Source organism: Physeter macrocephalus, chromosome 11 (assembly GCF_002837175.3).
Source record: "Physeter macrocephalus isolate SW-GA chromosome 11, ASM283717v5, whole genome shotgun sequence".
NCBI classification, from domain to species: domain Eukaryota; kingdom Metazoa; phylum Chordata; class Mammalia; order Artiodactyla; family Physeteridae; genus Physeter; species Physeter macrocephalus.
This window is the reverse complement of record NC_041224.1, coordinates 9,257,452-9,271,609: the sequence shown is the minus strand read 5'-3', so window position 1 is coordinate 9,271,609 and position 14,158 is coordinate 9,257,452. Positions and strand designations below refer to the sequence as shown.

Below are 14,158 nucleotides of genomic sequence, written 5' to 3'. Positions count from 1 at the left end.
AAGCCTATGGTGGTAAACTTCCGTATGTATATTTCAGTCTCCAGAACTGTCTCCATTCAATTGTTACAAAACCACACTGATGCCGGGAAAACTTGTTCTACAGAAAGTTCCACTGTAGTAAAAGTTGTTGAAATACGAGCTACCCTGTAATACAAAAAATACGTCTTATTAGGAATAGCTGAACGTTATGCCGTAAAGGAAACATTCTTGCTACGGCTGCCACTCTCTTATCAAGAGTTCAGAATCCTAAGGAAATGCTTACACGTCCAAAATGGGATATTAAGCCTTCTCAGCTCTACAGAAAAAGTGAAGAAGCGGTTGGCAAAGATGAAGACAACCCGGAGCCATAACGGGCAAACTTCGGATTTGGAAGTGGGTCGATTTGCACCCAGGAGCCCAGGCCAGCTGCAGATTCGGGCGGGACCGCAATCCTCGGGGCACCAGCGGCGTTCCTCTGCTGGCTCCTCGTTACTGCCGCCGTCCAGGGGCTCCGGCGGTCGATGGGGACGGGAGGTCCTCGGTAGACACTTGCTCGCCGGGGCCGCCCGAGGCCTTGACAGGTTTCGGGCGTGCAGGGCAGGAGCGGAGCCTCCCGGGTCTCCGAGGCGAGCGACCTGTTCCCGCCCGCGGGCTCGTGGGGAGCGGAGGGGCTTGCAGCTCGGCCGCCGGAGAAAGCAAGCCCCCGGGCGCGAGGCCTGGCTTTCGCGGCTTTGAAAACTTTCCAGCGCGCGTGCCACGGCGACGCGCAGCGGCTGCGCCGGGGCCCCGGCGGCCCGCGCCTCCCGCGGGCAACTTTTCGGCCTTTCGGTGGCCTGTCACTCTCGCCGGCCGACGCGCCTCCCCCTGGGCTCGCGCGGCCGGAGCGCCCTCCCCCCTCGGCGAGGACCTGCCCCGGCGCCGCGGCTCCAGTGCCCGCTCGGCGCTCGCCCTGCCCGCGCCCCCCGCCGCCCGGCTCCCCCGCGCCTCGCTCGCAACCTGGCCCGGCCGCGCCCCGCGCCCTGAGCGCCGCGAGCCCCGGGCGGCCCCTGCAGCGGGGGGCGGGGAAGGGAGGAGGGGACCCGCCGCCGGGGGCCGGCTGCTGGCTCCCGGCCGACCGCTCGCCAATGGTCCAGAGCGACCTGTCCAAGTCGCCTCCCACAGCGGCGGCGGCGGTGGCGCAAGAGATCCCGATGGACCTGCCGGAGAACGCGGCTCCCGCGGGGGCGCTCGGAGCGGCCGCACAGGTAGCGAGAGCGCCGCGCCCGCCCCTTTCTTTGTGAGCCGCCCGGGCGCCGAGCTCCGTCTCTCGCGGCGCCGCCTCTGCCCGGATCCCTCGCCCGGCCGCTCGCTCCGGCCTGGGTCTCCTCCGCCGCCGCCTTCTCCTCCCCCCGCGCGCGGCCACCCCTTCTCCCCTGCGGGCGCCGGCGCCCCTGCCCCTCTCCGCCTCCCCCCACCCCGCCCCGGGCTCCTCTCCGGCTTCCATTTTCCTCGGCTCCCCGAAGCCCGAGGGAGGGAAGGGGCGGGGGAGACCTCGGGGTCCTCGGAGGCTGCCGCGGCCAGCCCCCGTCGCCCCTTCCCGGGAGAGCCACATGGAGAGCCATGGACCAGGCGGGCGGACGGGACCTGCTCCAGATCGTGAGTGCGGGGCGGGGGCCGGGAGGGGCTCGGCTTCCGCAGCTCCGCTCCGACGCCGACCCCGCCGGACCGGCTGTGAGCCGCGGTGGGAGTGGGGGGCGTGGGAGGGGACGCCCCGCCCCCGCCTCCCCCGTGACCCGCCTCGGCACCTGGGCGTTGCGCGGCGCGGCCGGCTGCGCTGCCCTCGCGGCCCTGGCCGAGGCTTGCCCGGACCCCTCGGCGCCGGCCGAAGAGAGCGCGCTGGGGACGCGAAAGTTTTTATTTTCCCCGTGGCCCTGAAACGTGAGCCGTCTCGGGGAGCTCCGGGACCACCTAACCCTCCGACGAGCATTAGCGGTTTCTGGGGAGATGCCGGTTTGCTGCTCGTCGTGAAATAGGAGATGTCAGTTGCAGGCGCTGGGCACGCATAAGGTGGCTTTTACGGAGGGCTTTGGCAGGTACCGTTCGGATTACAGACGCCTCCAGTTCTCAGCGGTAAGGAGTCTCTCAACTTCCGTGCTAGCAGGGAAACGACTTGAGACTCCGAACGGTGGGCTGCTTGGCGAGCCGTGGTGAAGAGGGCACGGTTACCTTTCAGGCATCACTTTTTGGAGAAGTGTGTCTTCTTTGCTTAGTGATATTGCCTTGTTGATTTCAAGCCTCCGTTTGCTAGATTGGAAATTGTGGGAAGATTATGTAGCTTTATGTTTATGTAAAATTTCTGAGTACATCATTAATATATTTTATATTTGTACATGCTCGAGAGAGCGTGTTAGTCTTATTTACTGTCGTTACGGGGGCAGGAGTGGGCCACAGTGATGGTAAAATGTTTTGCTGCTTTGTTGTTTTGATAGGTGGTAGAAATTGACTGCTTTAGCTCTCTTGATACTGTTACTAATGTTGGTCCTGGTGGCATGATCTTGGAGCTTTGTTGAACTTTCTTTTACCACTGGGAGTTAAGAGTGCAGACTTAAAACACATCATTCATTCTGATTTGAGACGGAGGAAAAATGTAGAAGGCAATCGCTTGTATCATCAGAAATCCATGTCTTTCATAGAGGAATTCCTTTCTTTTCTAGAGGTAAAACAGCTAGATTTTAGTCAGCCTCGGGCTGTTTGGCTGCACAAGGCCAGTGGGGGCATGTAACTGACCACCTACATTTCCATCTAGCCTCTGCCAGAGGACCTGAATTCTTACCAACCCCTGTCACGTTTGTTCTAGACTCCTGATTTTATCTAGATACTCACCAGGTTAGATGAGAGAGAGAGAAGTGTCCTCAGGGACTTCTGTTATTCTAGGGTGAAGGTCTTGAATACTGACAGAGGAAAGGACTTTTAAACCCTCTTTTCTCTTTGATCTTCCTTCAAGGGTTTTTGGGGTTTGGTTTTGTTTTGTTTTGAGTTTTTATTCTTATGATAAAAATAGAGTTCCTGAATTCCTGGAGATCAAAGTTAGGGCAGACAGAAAGCATGACTGCATTCAGATAAGAGATACTAATTTACTTTGTGATTTATGAAGTTAAACGTAAGGCAACAAGTATTTGTGATGCAGCTGCCACACGGAAATGATTCAGATACGAGAAGACACACTCTCTGCCTTCAAAGAACGTACTTTCCAGTAGCTGCAAGGGTGACAAATGGATGACAGTCCTACGGCATGGGACACTAAGAGAAGTACTGAATCTTAGGTGGTTGCAAAGGAGTTGAGAACACAGGTACTCCCTTTGGAGTAATCTGTAAGGGCTTCATGTGAGAAGTGGCATTTGAGAAGGGATTTGAAGGATGGATCAGATTTCAGCAGATTTTCAGAGAGATGGTGAGGGGCTATTCAGGACGCCAAGTCACAGCAGTTAGAAGTCTGATAGGTTTGGAATCCCCAGTTTGGAAAGAACGTGGACAGGTGCAGATTGGGCATAATCAAGCAGAAGTCTGACAGTTTGTGGCAATTGAGGCCACACCTTGGAGGCTTTGGAACCTGCAAGGTATTGAAAAACAGAGAACCTCGGAAGGGGTTCAGGGAAGGAGCAATATAAGAGTTCAAGGGGAAGATTCTCCTGGGAGTGTTCTGTAAGGTAGTTTGGGGTCTCGGGAGTCTAGAGGTGGAGCTGCCCGAACGGAGATTGATGTAACAGTTTGGACAAGAGGTAATAAGGTCTAAACTGAAAAGAGAGAAAAGATAATAGATAGGACAGGACCACAGATGGACACGTTCCAGAGACCCAGGCTACAGGAATTGCAAGTGATGGAATGAGAGAGGGAGGGAGGGAGGAATGCATATTAGAAGCAGGTATAAGCGGTATAAATATTCAGCTGCATCGGCGTCCATCTCCCTGCTCTCTCTACCTTCCAAAAATGAAAGCAATTTTCCTTGAATCGTGTTCATCTCACAGCCATTATTTGGGGGAAACATTGACTTGTTTATGTGAGATCTAATAAATCATGACAGCGCAGTGAAAACTTGGCAAGGCATCTCTTCCATGTCTCTAGGCAGGCCAGGCCAGCAGTAAAACGGCCTGAGAAAAAGAGGCTGTCTCTGGAGCATCTCTCTGTTTTGTGACACCAAGTCGTAGTAATTCTCCTGAGAAATGGAATTTTCATTTGCAGACAGTGTCTCTCAGCAATCATGGGTTTTACGAATCCTTTCTCTTTCACCTCTGGAGTACGTCGGGAGTCCTATATGAGCAAAGCAAAAGGTGGAGCTTCACAGACCGCCCGGTGCTCTTTTTTATGTCAAAAGTCCTGTATGAGGGAGGGGGCACCCTCATACACTCCAACCCCTTCCCCCCAGCACACGGTCATACACAAAATAGATCTATTTCCTGCATGAGAAGTGAGTGACAGTCTAACTGCAAATTCCTGAAAGTTCAGATCTAAACAAATTGCATCCCTTTTTTAGGTAACCCGTTGAACAGTTTCAGTGCAAACTTGGACACAGTCTGCCTCCAAAGTCAAGGTGCTAACTGAACGCTGTCCCTCCAAAGCTCCAAATCTGTACTGTCCACCATGGGCGCCACTAGTCCCATGTGGCTTCTGAGCACTCGAAATGTGGCGAGTCTGAGCTGAGATGTGCTATAAGTGTAAAATACAAATTTTAAAATACGTAAAAATACAGGTAAAATAAGCACACAGATTACAGATCAACTAAAAATGCAGATAAAATAAAAGTATAAGATACAGATTTCAGAGACTTCATAGGAAACAAAGAATATTCTGCATGTCATTAGTACTCTTACATCGACTGTGTGTCACAATGATAATATTTTTGATGTGTTAGGCTAAGTCAGATACACTATTACAATTCATTTGACCTGTTGCCTTTTACCTTTTTCACAGAGCTACTATAAAATTCCTCTTATGTATGTGACTTCTATTTCTATTGGACAGCTTTAGTCTAAAGTACAGCCCTGGGAGTTCTCCAGGGAGTTGGACAGATCCGGATAGAGGCTGGGTGGATGCAAAATCCGGGTGAAAGGAACTGAGTCTAGGATGGCAGCAGAGGGGAAGAGAGTGAGAAGGGGAGCGGTATCTCAGCTCTTCAGGCCTTAAAGAGATGGTAAGCAGCACCTGCCATCGCACCTGGAGGTGAACAGACAGTAAGCAGACGGCCTGTTTTGCTCCTGGCAGCAGCCTGAATCGCGGAGCCAGGCGCTTTATCTGAAAAGTGCTGCAGCCCTTCCCCCCAGGTCAATACCACTTTCCAGAAACTTTGCCGGACACTTTCGAGGTCCAATTCAGTCTTTGCGGACTCTCAGCATAATGGACTGGGTACTGGGCTTTATGTTTGGCTGCACCCTTTGCTCCTGACCCCCAGTCACTTGCCTCTCCGGTGGGATTTTGTTCTGGTGTTGCCTGGGAGAAATTTTAAAACCTGCTCATCAGAATTTCTGAGTGCGTTTTAAAATGCGAGACATAATATCTGATGGTTTGAGTTGATTGGAGGTTTAGTTAGTCGTGTGGTTTTATGTTCCTGTTCTTTTTGTCTTTCCTTTTGTGTAAAGAATTAGTTTACCTGTTGCTCTACTTGATTTCATTGAATTATGCAGTCTGTAGCCTCGGTCCTTTCAAGAGAAGCTGAGCAAAATATGTTAACCCTGCGGGGGGTGGGTAGGGGGTGGCCCTCTTTGGTTCTGTGACCATGGGGACATGTCCCTATCCTACCAAGAGTCTATGGCACACACGGACTTTCACAGTAACAGGGAGTTCGGGTTAATTATGACACCTTAATGAAGTGACTGGGTCTGTCTTAGAATTCTTTCCAAAACTGGCTGGAGGTATAGATTGTGAAGAAGGCAAGCTTGGCCCCTGGGCATCTCCCGCCCTGGCCTCGTCCCCCCTCCCTTCTCTACCTGCAAGACCCCCAGAAGAGCGCTATTTCTGCTGCTTCTTGAGTCCTTTCTGCTTTTGTGTAAACCGATCCGTATAGAGAACTTGATTCCCCTCTTTCTAGGGAACGAATCTCAGTGACGTCTCCCCTAGTGAAAGATCTGACAGCCTCATTCACGCTAAACTGTTGATAAATGAGGACATTTCAGGTCTGATTCCTCTCCATTTAGTTTCGGCTTCCTTCGCTTCCGACTCTAAAATGAGGAAGGTCTGCAGTTCGAAGGGATAAATATCAATGAATGCTGATCAAGAGGGATAGAAATTAATTTCAGGCATCAGCGTTACGCTCACGAGGAGCAATTCATAGGCAGGAGAACTGTCACCTTATTCGTCAGCTACAGAAGCGACATTTTTAAAGCTGCCCCCAGGGGCCGCCAAGCCAACTTTGTGTGCAAGGCTGGGCTGAAGTCTCCACTTAACTGGCAGCTTCTGTAATTAACTGTTACCGTCTACTTCAGTCATACAGAACTTAGATTTCAACTACCTGTGGAAGTGTGACCATTTATTGGCTGATTTTTAAGATTACAGTCCAATTTGAAAAGTATTTAGTATCAAAGAAGACAGTCATTCACCTGAAACTGAGATTAACATCAGGATGAATGGTAGAGGTCTTTTTAATAAGTCATTTATATATTTGTGGCAATTTCTTAAATGTCTTTCTAGTTTCTGAAATCTTACTTAATTTGGCTGATGTTTTAGGAAAAGTAAAGGAATTCAAATGTATGGTTTCCTTTTTTCCTATTTGCTGTGGTGACTTCACTGTTTTTTTATTAAGCTGTATATAACCAAGAAGCAGTTGAGCGGGAATTAGTGACTTTTCAGACTGTGTTCCATAAGGATGTAGGGGTCTGCACGTATCATGGAGAGTATTATGGGTTACACTTAGCCCGCTGGACATACCCCCTGTCTCTTCTTCCTTTTACTTCCTGAAACTCTGGCTCTAATTATTAATTGTTTCATATATCAGACGTTTATATACTTAGTGTTGTTAAAAAAATATTTTAGAAGCCCCATTAGTCGTAAAAGTAGCTGCATTTGAAGTAGCTAATTAAGAAAACTCTACTTTTCCACATTTAGGCAGCTAAATATTTGAACACTTAATCTTTCCTGTCTTTTATTATTTGGGTGAGGGTTGGCCTTCACTGTTTTTTTTTTTTAATTCCTTCGTATGAAACACTCTGGTCCTTATTTTCCAGAATTTTGAATAACTAATACACAAGTCATTTTAGTCAGATGGACTTAATTTTAAATATGCATGGAATTAAAGGCAACTTCATTTGGTAATGGTGGTATAAATTTTCACCAACCTTTTTTAAAGTACGTAAAAATGGACTGTTAACTTTGCAAAAGTTGCTTTAACTTTGCTTCTTCTTGATCCTGGGTATTGTTTTAAAAAGTAACTAGTCATTGAGGTGTCAATTGATAGTTAAATTTTTTTAAAAAAGGAGATTATAAGAGAGAAATTACTGCTGAAATTAGTAAATAGAATAGAGGTGCAATTAAGCGTATCTATTTTGGTTTTAAATAAATATATATACAATGAATAAGAATTTGCTTTCACACCGTTAAGCAGAAACACTTTGAATAAATTATCCCTCCTACATTTCAGTGATTGAAGAACAAGATATTCTTTCTCAAAACTATGACCAGGTTGTGTGCAATTCAGCATGCCATCACTTTTTCTGTTCCTTAGTACAATTGAAACCTGTAATAATCCAATGTAGACACACATTGCATCGGTAGCTAAGTACACCTGAAACAATGTGAGCAGTGTTCCCAGGGGCCTGGAAAAATTAAAGTGACTTTTTAAATGTGTCGCATTTTTCTGCAGAGAACTGCAGCCTCCCCTGGGACTGGCTGTCTTAAATATTGTGTGGTTCTCACAGTGCCCGCTGGGCAATGTCAGCAGCCATGAAAAAGTTTATTCTCCGAAGCAGCTGAATAGCAGAAACGTACTTATCATTAAAAATCCGAAATAAATGATAATGATGGAATTTCAAAGAAGCTTTTTCCATCCACGTCCAAATGATGCTGGAAAGACACGGGGATGTTGGGATGAGAGAATATTTCGTCTTTGTTCTCAAAAATAATTTATGCTCCGAAATGAAGATACATAGTGTATTTGACACAGATTTGCCCTCACCTTCCCCCAAGGAAACATGTTAGGCCTTGAAAATGCTTTCAAGGTAGTAAGTATTTTTCCATATGGAATAATATAAAAAAGGTTTTTTGGAATTTTAAGGGAACTTTCAGACTTTAAACGTTGTAGGCCTTGGAAGACACATTTGTCTAAACCTTTCTGTAAAAATTGGGAAAGGAAGAACATTGTTGAAAGAATGTTATTTTTCAACAGTTTACGGAATAATGTGTACAGAAGTAAGAAGAATATGCTGTTACGTGAAGAGAACCTTGTATTATGAAAGCCCAGCCTAGATTGTCTTTCCTTTTATGAAGCCGAGTTAATTAAATGCCATGGAAACACATTTGTATTATATAAATCCCTTCGATACTTGGAAGAGAACGAACATATTTAAGACAAATTTTTGCTTTAAAATTATACCACCCCTCTCACTGATTGCAAATTCATCTAAATTGCTCACAACACAAATGTTTGTAAGAGATTTCAGCTTGCCTAAGTGCTACGTATATTATGGTTTATAAGGTATTTCCATTTTAATGAAAACCATATGAATGTATAAAATATAACAAAAGTCTCATTTTTAAAACCTGGGCATGGTGCTTTTCAAAAAAGCAAACTTGTAAATTCTGATCATCTAATGAAGTCTCTGTTGGCCTAAACCCTCTAAACACGTTAGACATTTTAGCCCAGTTTTTCTCCACTCTTCTCACTCTTATGTGGGTATCACTTTTTAAAATATTATTTTGAATCCTTACCGTGTGCTAGGTCTTATACTAAATGCTCTAAATACATTCCTTCATTTAATACCTAAAACCACCCTGGGAGGCAGGCCTGAATAGCCCCATTTTTAAGGTCAGCTATAGTAGGATTCCCGCCTGTGTATATTTATCTGGAAAGCTCGGTGTTGAGCTATTTTTCACTTATATTTTAATGTGTAATTTTTTCTCAATAACTTTATCCATGCCTAGAATTAACCATAGATGAATGCATAGTTTAGTCTTAGTGCTGCTGTCAGTGTAAGCTGCAGGTATATTAGAAGAAGCAAGTTCATTTGTAGACGTTTGTGCTTGGCCCTAACCTATTACTGAGACAAATTGTCTTACCTTTAACATCCTGTTCTTAAATGCTTTCTTCTTATTCTTATTATTACTATTCCATAAAATTTATTTTTTGCCTTCTCAGCAAAATAATTAAGTGGTTAAAAAGCAAGCTTTTGGATAAACAACAGGGCCCTACTGTCTAGCACAGGGAACTATGTTCAGTATCCTCTGATAAACCATCATGGAAAAGAATATGAAGAAGAATGTGTATATGTATAACTGAGTCACTTTGCTGTACAGCAGAAACCAACACAATGTTGTAAATCGACTCTACTTCAGTAAAATTAAAAAAAAAATAAACTGTGCTGAAAACCATGCTTTTCCAGAGCAGTTCCTCAGAGCTGTCTGAGAGGCTGTCTTTCAGGCTATAGGCCTCGGTTTGGCTCAAATAAAACTCTTTTCTACTCCTACTACTAATAAAAAAAAAAACCCCACAGTCTTTTCACTTCATATTCAAACATTACAACAATGGGCCAGAAAACTGTACAAAGTATTTTAATTTTGTATAATTCGCTACCACTTCTATAGCTGTTTCAACATCTCTCAAAACATTCTCTAGATCCATCCAATAATGTGAAGAATTGGCACCGGGCTTCATTCATATTCCATCTAGATCAGTCTATCTGTTTACCAACTATCTAATCTATCTATCTATCTATCCATCTATCTATCATCTATCCCGGAACTATCCCTGAACTATCTAATCTATCATCTGTCAACTATCTAATCTATCTATCTATCCATCTATCTATCATCTATCCCTCAACTATCTAATCTATCTATCAACTATCTAATCTATCTATCTACCTATGTAAAGGTAATCAGAATTCACACTGTAAAATGTTCCTCTGCCACCATGTGCAAGGACCACTCCAGTATAGGAATACCTGTGGAATTACAAATTAAGACATGAAAAGAAGCAAAAACTGGCTGTTCAGCACCACTGGGAACAGTACTTCATTATGCACGAATCTACTGCCTTCGTGCTCTCTGAAGGGTTCTGACCAGTTACTCTCCTCTCTCAGTACAACTGCCACAGTCCCTCCTGCACAGAAATGCTTATTTTTTTTAATGCCTTATCTTTAGTGGCCTTTGCCTCTTAACCACAGATACGCTAACAGAGAGCATAAATTGTTTTAATTCACCAGTTATGAATTGCTTTTTCCAGAAACCTCTCCTCCCTATCAACTCACTGATTTGAAATAAATATTTGTGATTCCACCAATAACTTTTAATTTAAAAATTTTATTTTATTGAAGTATAGTTGACTTACAGTGTTGCATTAATTTCCACTCTACAGCAAAGTGACTCAGTTAGACATATATATATATATATATATATATATATATATTCTTTTTCATATTCTTTTCCATTATGGTTTATCCCAGGAGATTGGATATAGTTCCCTGTGCTATACAGTAGGACCTTGTTGTTGATCCATCCTACATATAATAGTTTGCCTCTGCTAATCCCAAACTCCCGCTCCACCCCTCCCCCACCCCTCTCACCCCCCACAACCACAAGTCTGTTCTCCATGTCTGTGAGTCTGTTTCTGTTTCGTAGATAAGTTCATTGTGTCATATTTTAGATTCCACATATAAGTGATATCGTATGGTCACCAGTAACTTTATAATCATGCCCATATGATGACAATCCATACTCTGTCTTGATCTAGAACATTGTCTAGAGCTAGGTCTAGATTCCTGTGTGAGAGTCTAATAATAATCTCATTTGTCTTTTTGTTTTCTTTTTTGTAGTCATATGGAAAAGGAGCCAGAAGGAAAAACAGATTTAAAGGATCCGATGGGAGCACTTCTTCTGACACTACCTCAAATAGTTTCGTTCGTCAGGTAAGGGGGCTCTTAAACTCATGGTTTGGAGGAGTCTATGAAAATGAGTTCCCTTTTGGTTCTTTTAGAGGTGGTCTTACAGCGTCATCCCTATGATTTATATAGTATTATTGTACTTGCTTTTAGTTGAAGTGAAAGTTGTGCCGTTGAGTGTCCTGATTAATATATTTAAATTTTAAGTGAGACCGTATGTGTCATAATTACACTCTTTCCCAGCAAGTTGGGGAAAGAGAAGCGCAAACTTCAGTACAAAGGATTGCTTCAGAACAGCATGAATGAACCCCAGGAGAAATGATTCCAGGCTTGGGGGGTTTGCGGGGGGGTGGAGGTAGGGAGACAGGTGGTGGGCATCCGTACCACCAGCTCTAAAGTTGAGATACTGGTCTTCCTCCAGCTGGAGTTTTCTTCTCCCCACCTGGGGCTTGAATTGTAAAAGAGAAGATTGGCTCTGCTCTTGAAACGGTCGAGGCTACTAAGGTCAAATAGAGCACGTGGTATCTTGGAGGCATAACTGAAACTGCCTTGGAGACAGAGCCTTCATCTTAGTTAAGGTGGATTCCTGCACAGGAGTTTGGAACTGGCCCCTAGGCGGTGTCAGGGTCCCTGACGTGGAAACGCTCTCATCCACGGTTACAGAAAGGACTTTCATTCCCAGAGGAAGAGTAGAGGCAGCCAGGTCTCTGAGGTTAATAGGTTACAGGTGAGGCTAAAGTCTCATCAGGTGTAGGTGTGCAGTATCTTCATCTGATGCTTCTGGGTGGAGAGGAAATGGGGGAGGAGCGTGCTAGAGAGAACCTGCTTTCCTGGCTGGAGGACCACCCCTTTCTGGCTAGCGGGCTCGTAAATCATCTCTGGTCTGTGAGCGCTGGCTCCTCAGGACCATGGCTGGCAACTGCAAGAGCTGCTCCCTCTCTGCTGGAAAGGAAGCCATTTTCCCCACTGCTTTGGGGGTCCTCCCCCGTCGTCGCTCCCCCCAGTTAGTTAGCAGCAGTTCAGCCCAAACGTGTCGACCTGTAGCATCCGTGAGGATTCTGTCCTTGGCTCGAGGCTGCCTCCTTCCACTTTCCCAACACAGACCAACGATGATCCGTCCGCAGCCGTCCTTTCCCTCCTCGCGACATCAAGGGCGCCAACGGTGAGTCTGAGCAACTTACAGGAAAAACTTTGGTTGTGGCCTCTGCTCGTTGGGATTGTTTCGGTTGTGGGAAGGTGGAAAAAGACAGCTGGTTAAGAAGGAGAGGAGCTTTTGTTTGGCTAAGAGACATTTGGAAAGAGAAAGGAAGATGAAGCCACGTGAGGGCCCACCCTGGAGCCATGTGCTGATGGTGGCGGAGGAGCTGGGAGGGGTGCGAGGGGCACTAAAGGTGTGTGCGTGGGCCTCATCTTGTCGTGGGCAGAATTCAGGCATCAGGGTCCTGGGTCTGAGTGAAGAGCCTTGAGAAATAGTGACGTAGCTTAGGTGAGCCTCTTAAAGGAAGGTCGCTCAAGGCCTTTCCCATTTCAAGCCTCCATATTTATTCTGCCTCTGGGACCGGGAGTTGACCCTGGGGGGTAATCATCTCAGGACTGAACGCGGGAGTACCTGAAGCAGAAACAAACAAGCTTTTTAGGACACATAGAGACTGCAGCAAAGCCGCACAGAATGACAGGCAGCTGGTTGAAACTGCGTGGAAAGGAACACCGCCATGTTTCCAGTGAGCAAGATACTGTGATAGAAATAAATTAGGGCTCATTGAGCTCTGTAAAAATGTCTTTTAAAGGCAGTCGCCGGGTACCATTTTCCAATTGTCTTGTTGGCTGTGAATTCCCCTGTCCCGGAGTTTTGATAACTTAATCCAGAAGGTTAGGAGGAATTGCTTCACTGGGTATGGTAACTGGAATTTGTTTTTCCTTGTGATGATTTCCTTCTGACTTTGTGTTGTTGGTGCCGTATGAGATTCTGTGCATGAAACACAGTTATAAATGATAAAGAGAGCTACGAAACGGCTTACTCTCGATTTAGATCTATATTGCCATGTTTTAGCATGTCAGAAGACTGAAAAAACATCTATCCTAAAAGTCTGTCTCCTTGAAATAAAGGTCCATCTCCTTGAAACAGAGACCCAGCTCCTTGAACCTCAGTGTAACGAGGTGCTTGCTGTGGCCCGGATTTGGGGTTCTGATTTTACCGTCATCATGAACCCTGAAGTGCCAGCTTGTTTCTATCACAGAAGGAAAACCAGAGTCTTTGGCAAGAATGCTGAGTCAAACACTGTACTTTTCCTTTGGTAATTTAATCTCTATTCTGTTAGAACCACATTCATGTTTTGCTACCATTTGAAAAATAAGCAAAAGCCGCTATGGCATAGCTAAATATTTAATAGATTATGGTTTCATCCGAGGCTCTGCAGAAATGCGGGGTAGGTAGTAACAATAAGTATATGTTAGATTGAATCATTTGAAAGCACTACTTTTGAACGTTTTCTTATCATCAGTAATTGTTTTGTTGAACAGGTGACATGCATCCGTATATATTACTTGTCTGTGGCTAGGGCATGCGTATAATTGGTATTGGAATGGTGTTTGGTCCATATCACTGGATTCTATTTAAAAATATAATTAGATTTTATTCCTGCCCTTGAATTAAGAATACTTTCCATATAATTTTGAAAATCTCAGACTTACGTTTTCGCAAACTGTATATTATTAAGACTTTTTAAACTTGGTCCTTTTAGGTGCACTTAATAATAATGAGATTTAAATATTTTCGAGGTTGAAAATGTGAACAGTTTACATAAAGAGACGGAATTTTTATTTTTTTTAATAACTGAGAGAGTTTGTTATAGATCGAATTGGGGACCCTTCCCAAATCCATATGTTGAAGCCCTAACCCCCGATGTGACTGTACTTGGAGATGGGGTCAAGAGGTGGTTAAGGTTAAATGAGGTCATAAGAATGGGGCCCTAATCGCGTAGAACCGGTGTCCCTACAAAGAAGAGACACCAAGAATGTGCATACACACAATAGGCCATTGAGAGGACGGGGGGGGGGGGGGGGGGGGGGGGGGGGAGGGAGCTGGCCCCAAGCCAAGGAGACGGGTCTCACCAGGACCC

General features: G+C 45.4%; 1 protein-coding gene across 2 annotated transcripts in view; it reads left to right on the top strand.

The window, feature by feature from the left end:
- The first annotated feature begins 316 nt into the window (after positions 1–316).
- Positions 317–14,158, top strand: part of CACNB2 (calcium voltage-gated channel auxiliary subunit beta 2) — a 441,112-nt gene continuing 427,270 nt past the window's right edge. For both annotated transcript variants that reach the window (XM_055087727.1, XM_055087730.1), the window contains exons 1-2: positions 317–372; positions 10,974–11,066. In XM_055087727.1, coding sequence (XP_054943702.1) covers positions 328–372; positions 10,974–11,066 — 138 coding nt within the window. In that variant the 5' untranslated portion in view covers positions 317–327. The remainder of the gene's footprint in view (positions 373–10,973; positions 11,067–14,158) is intronic.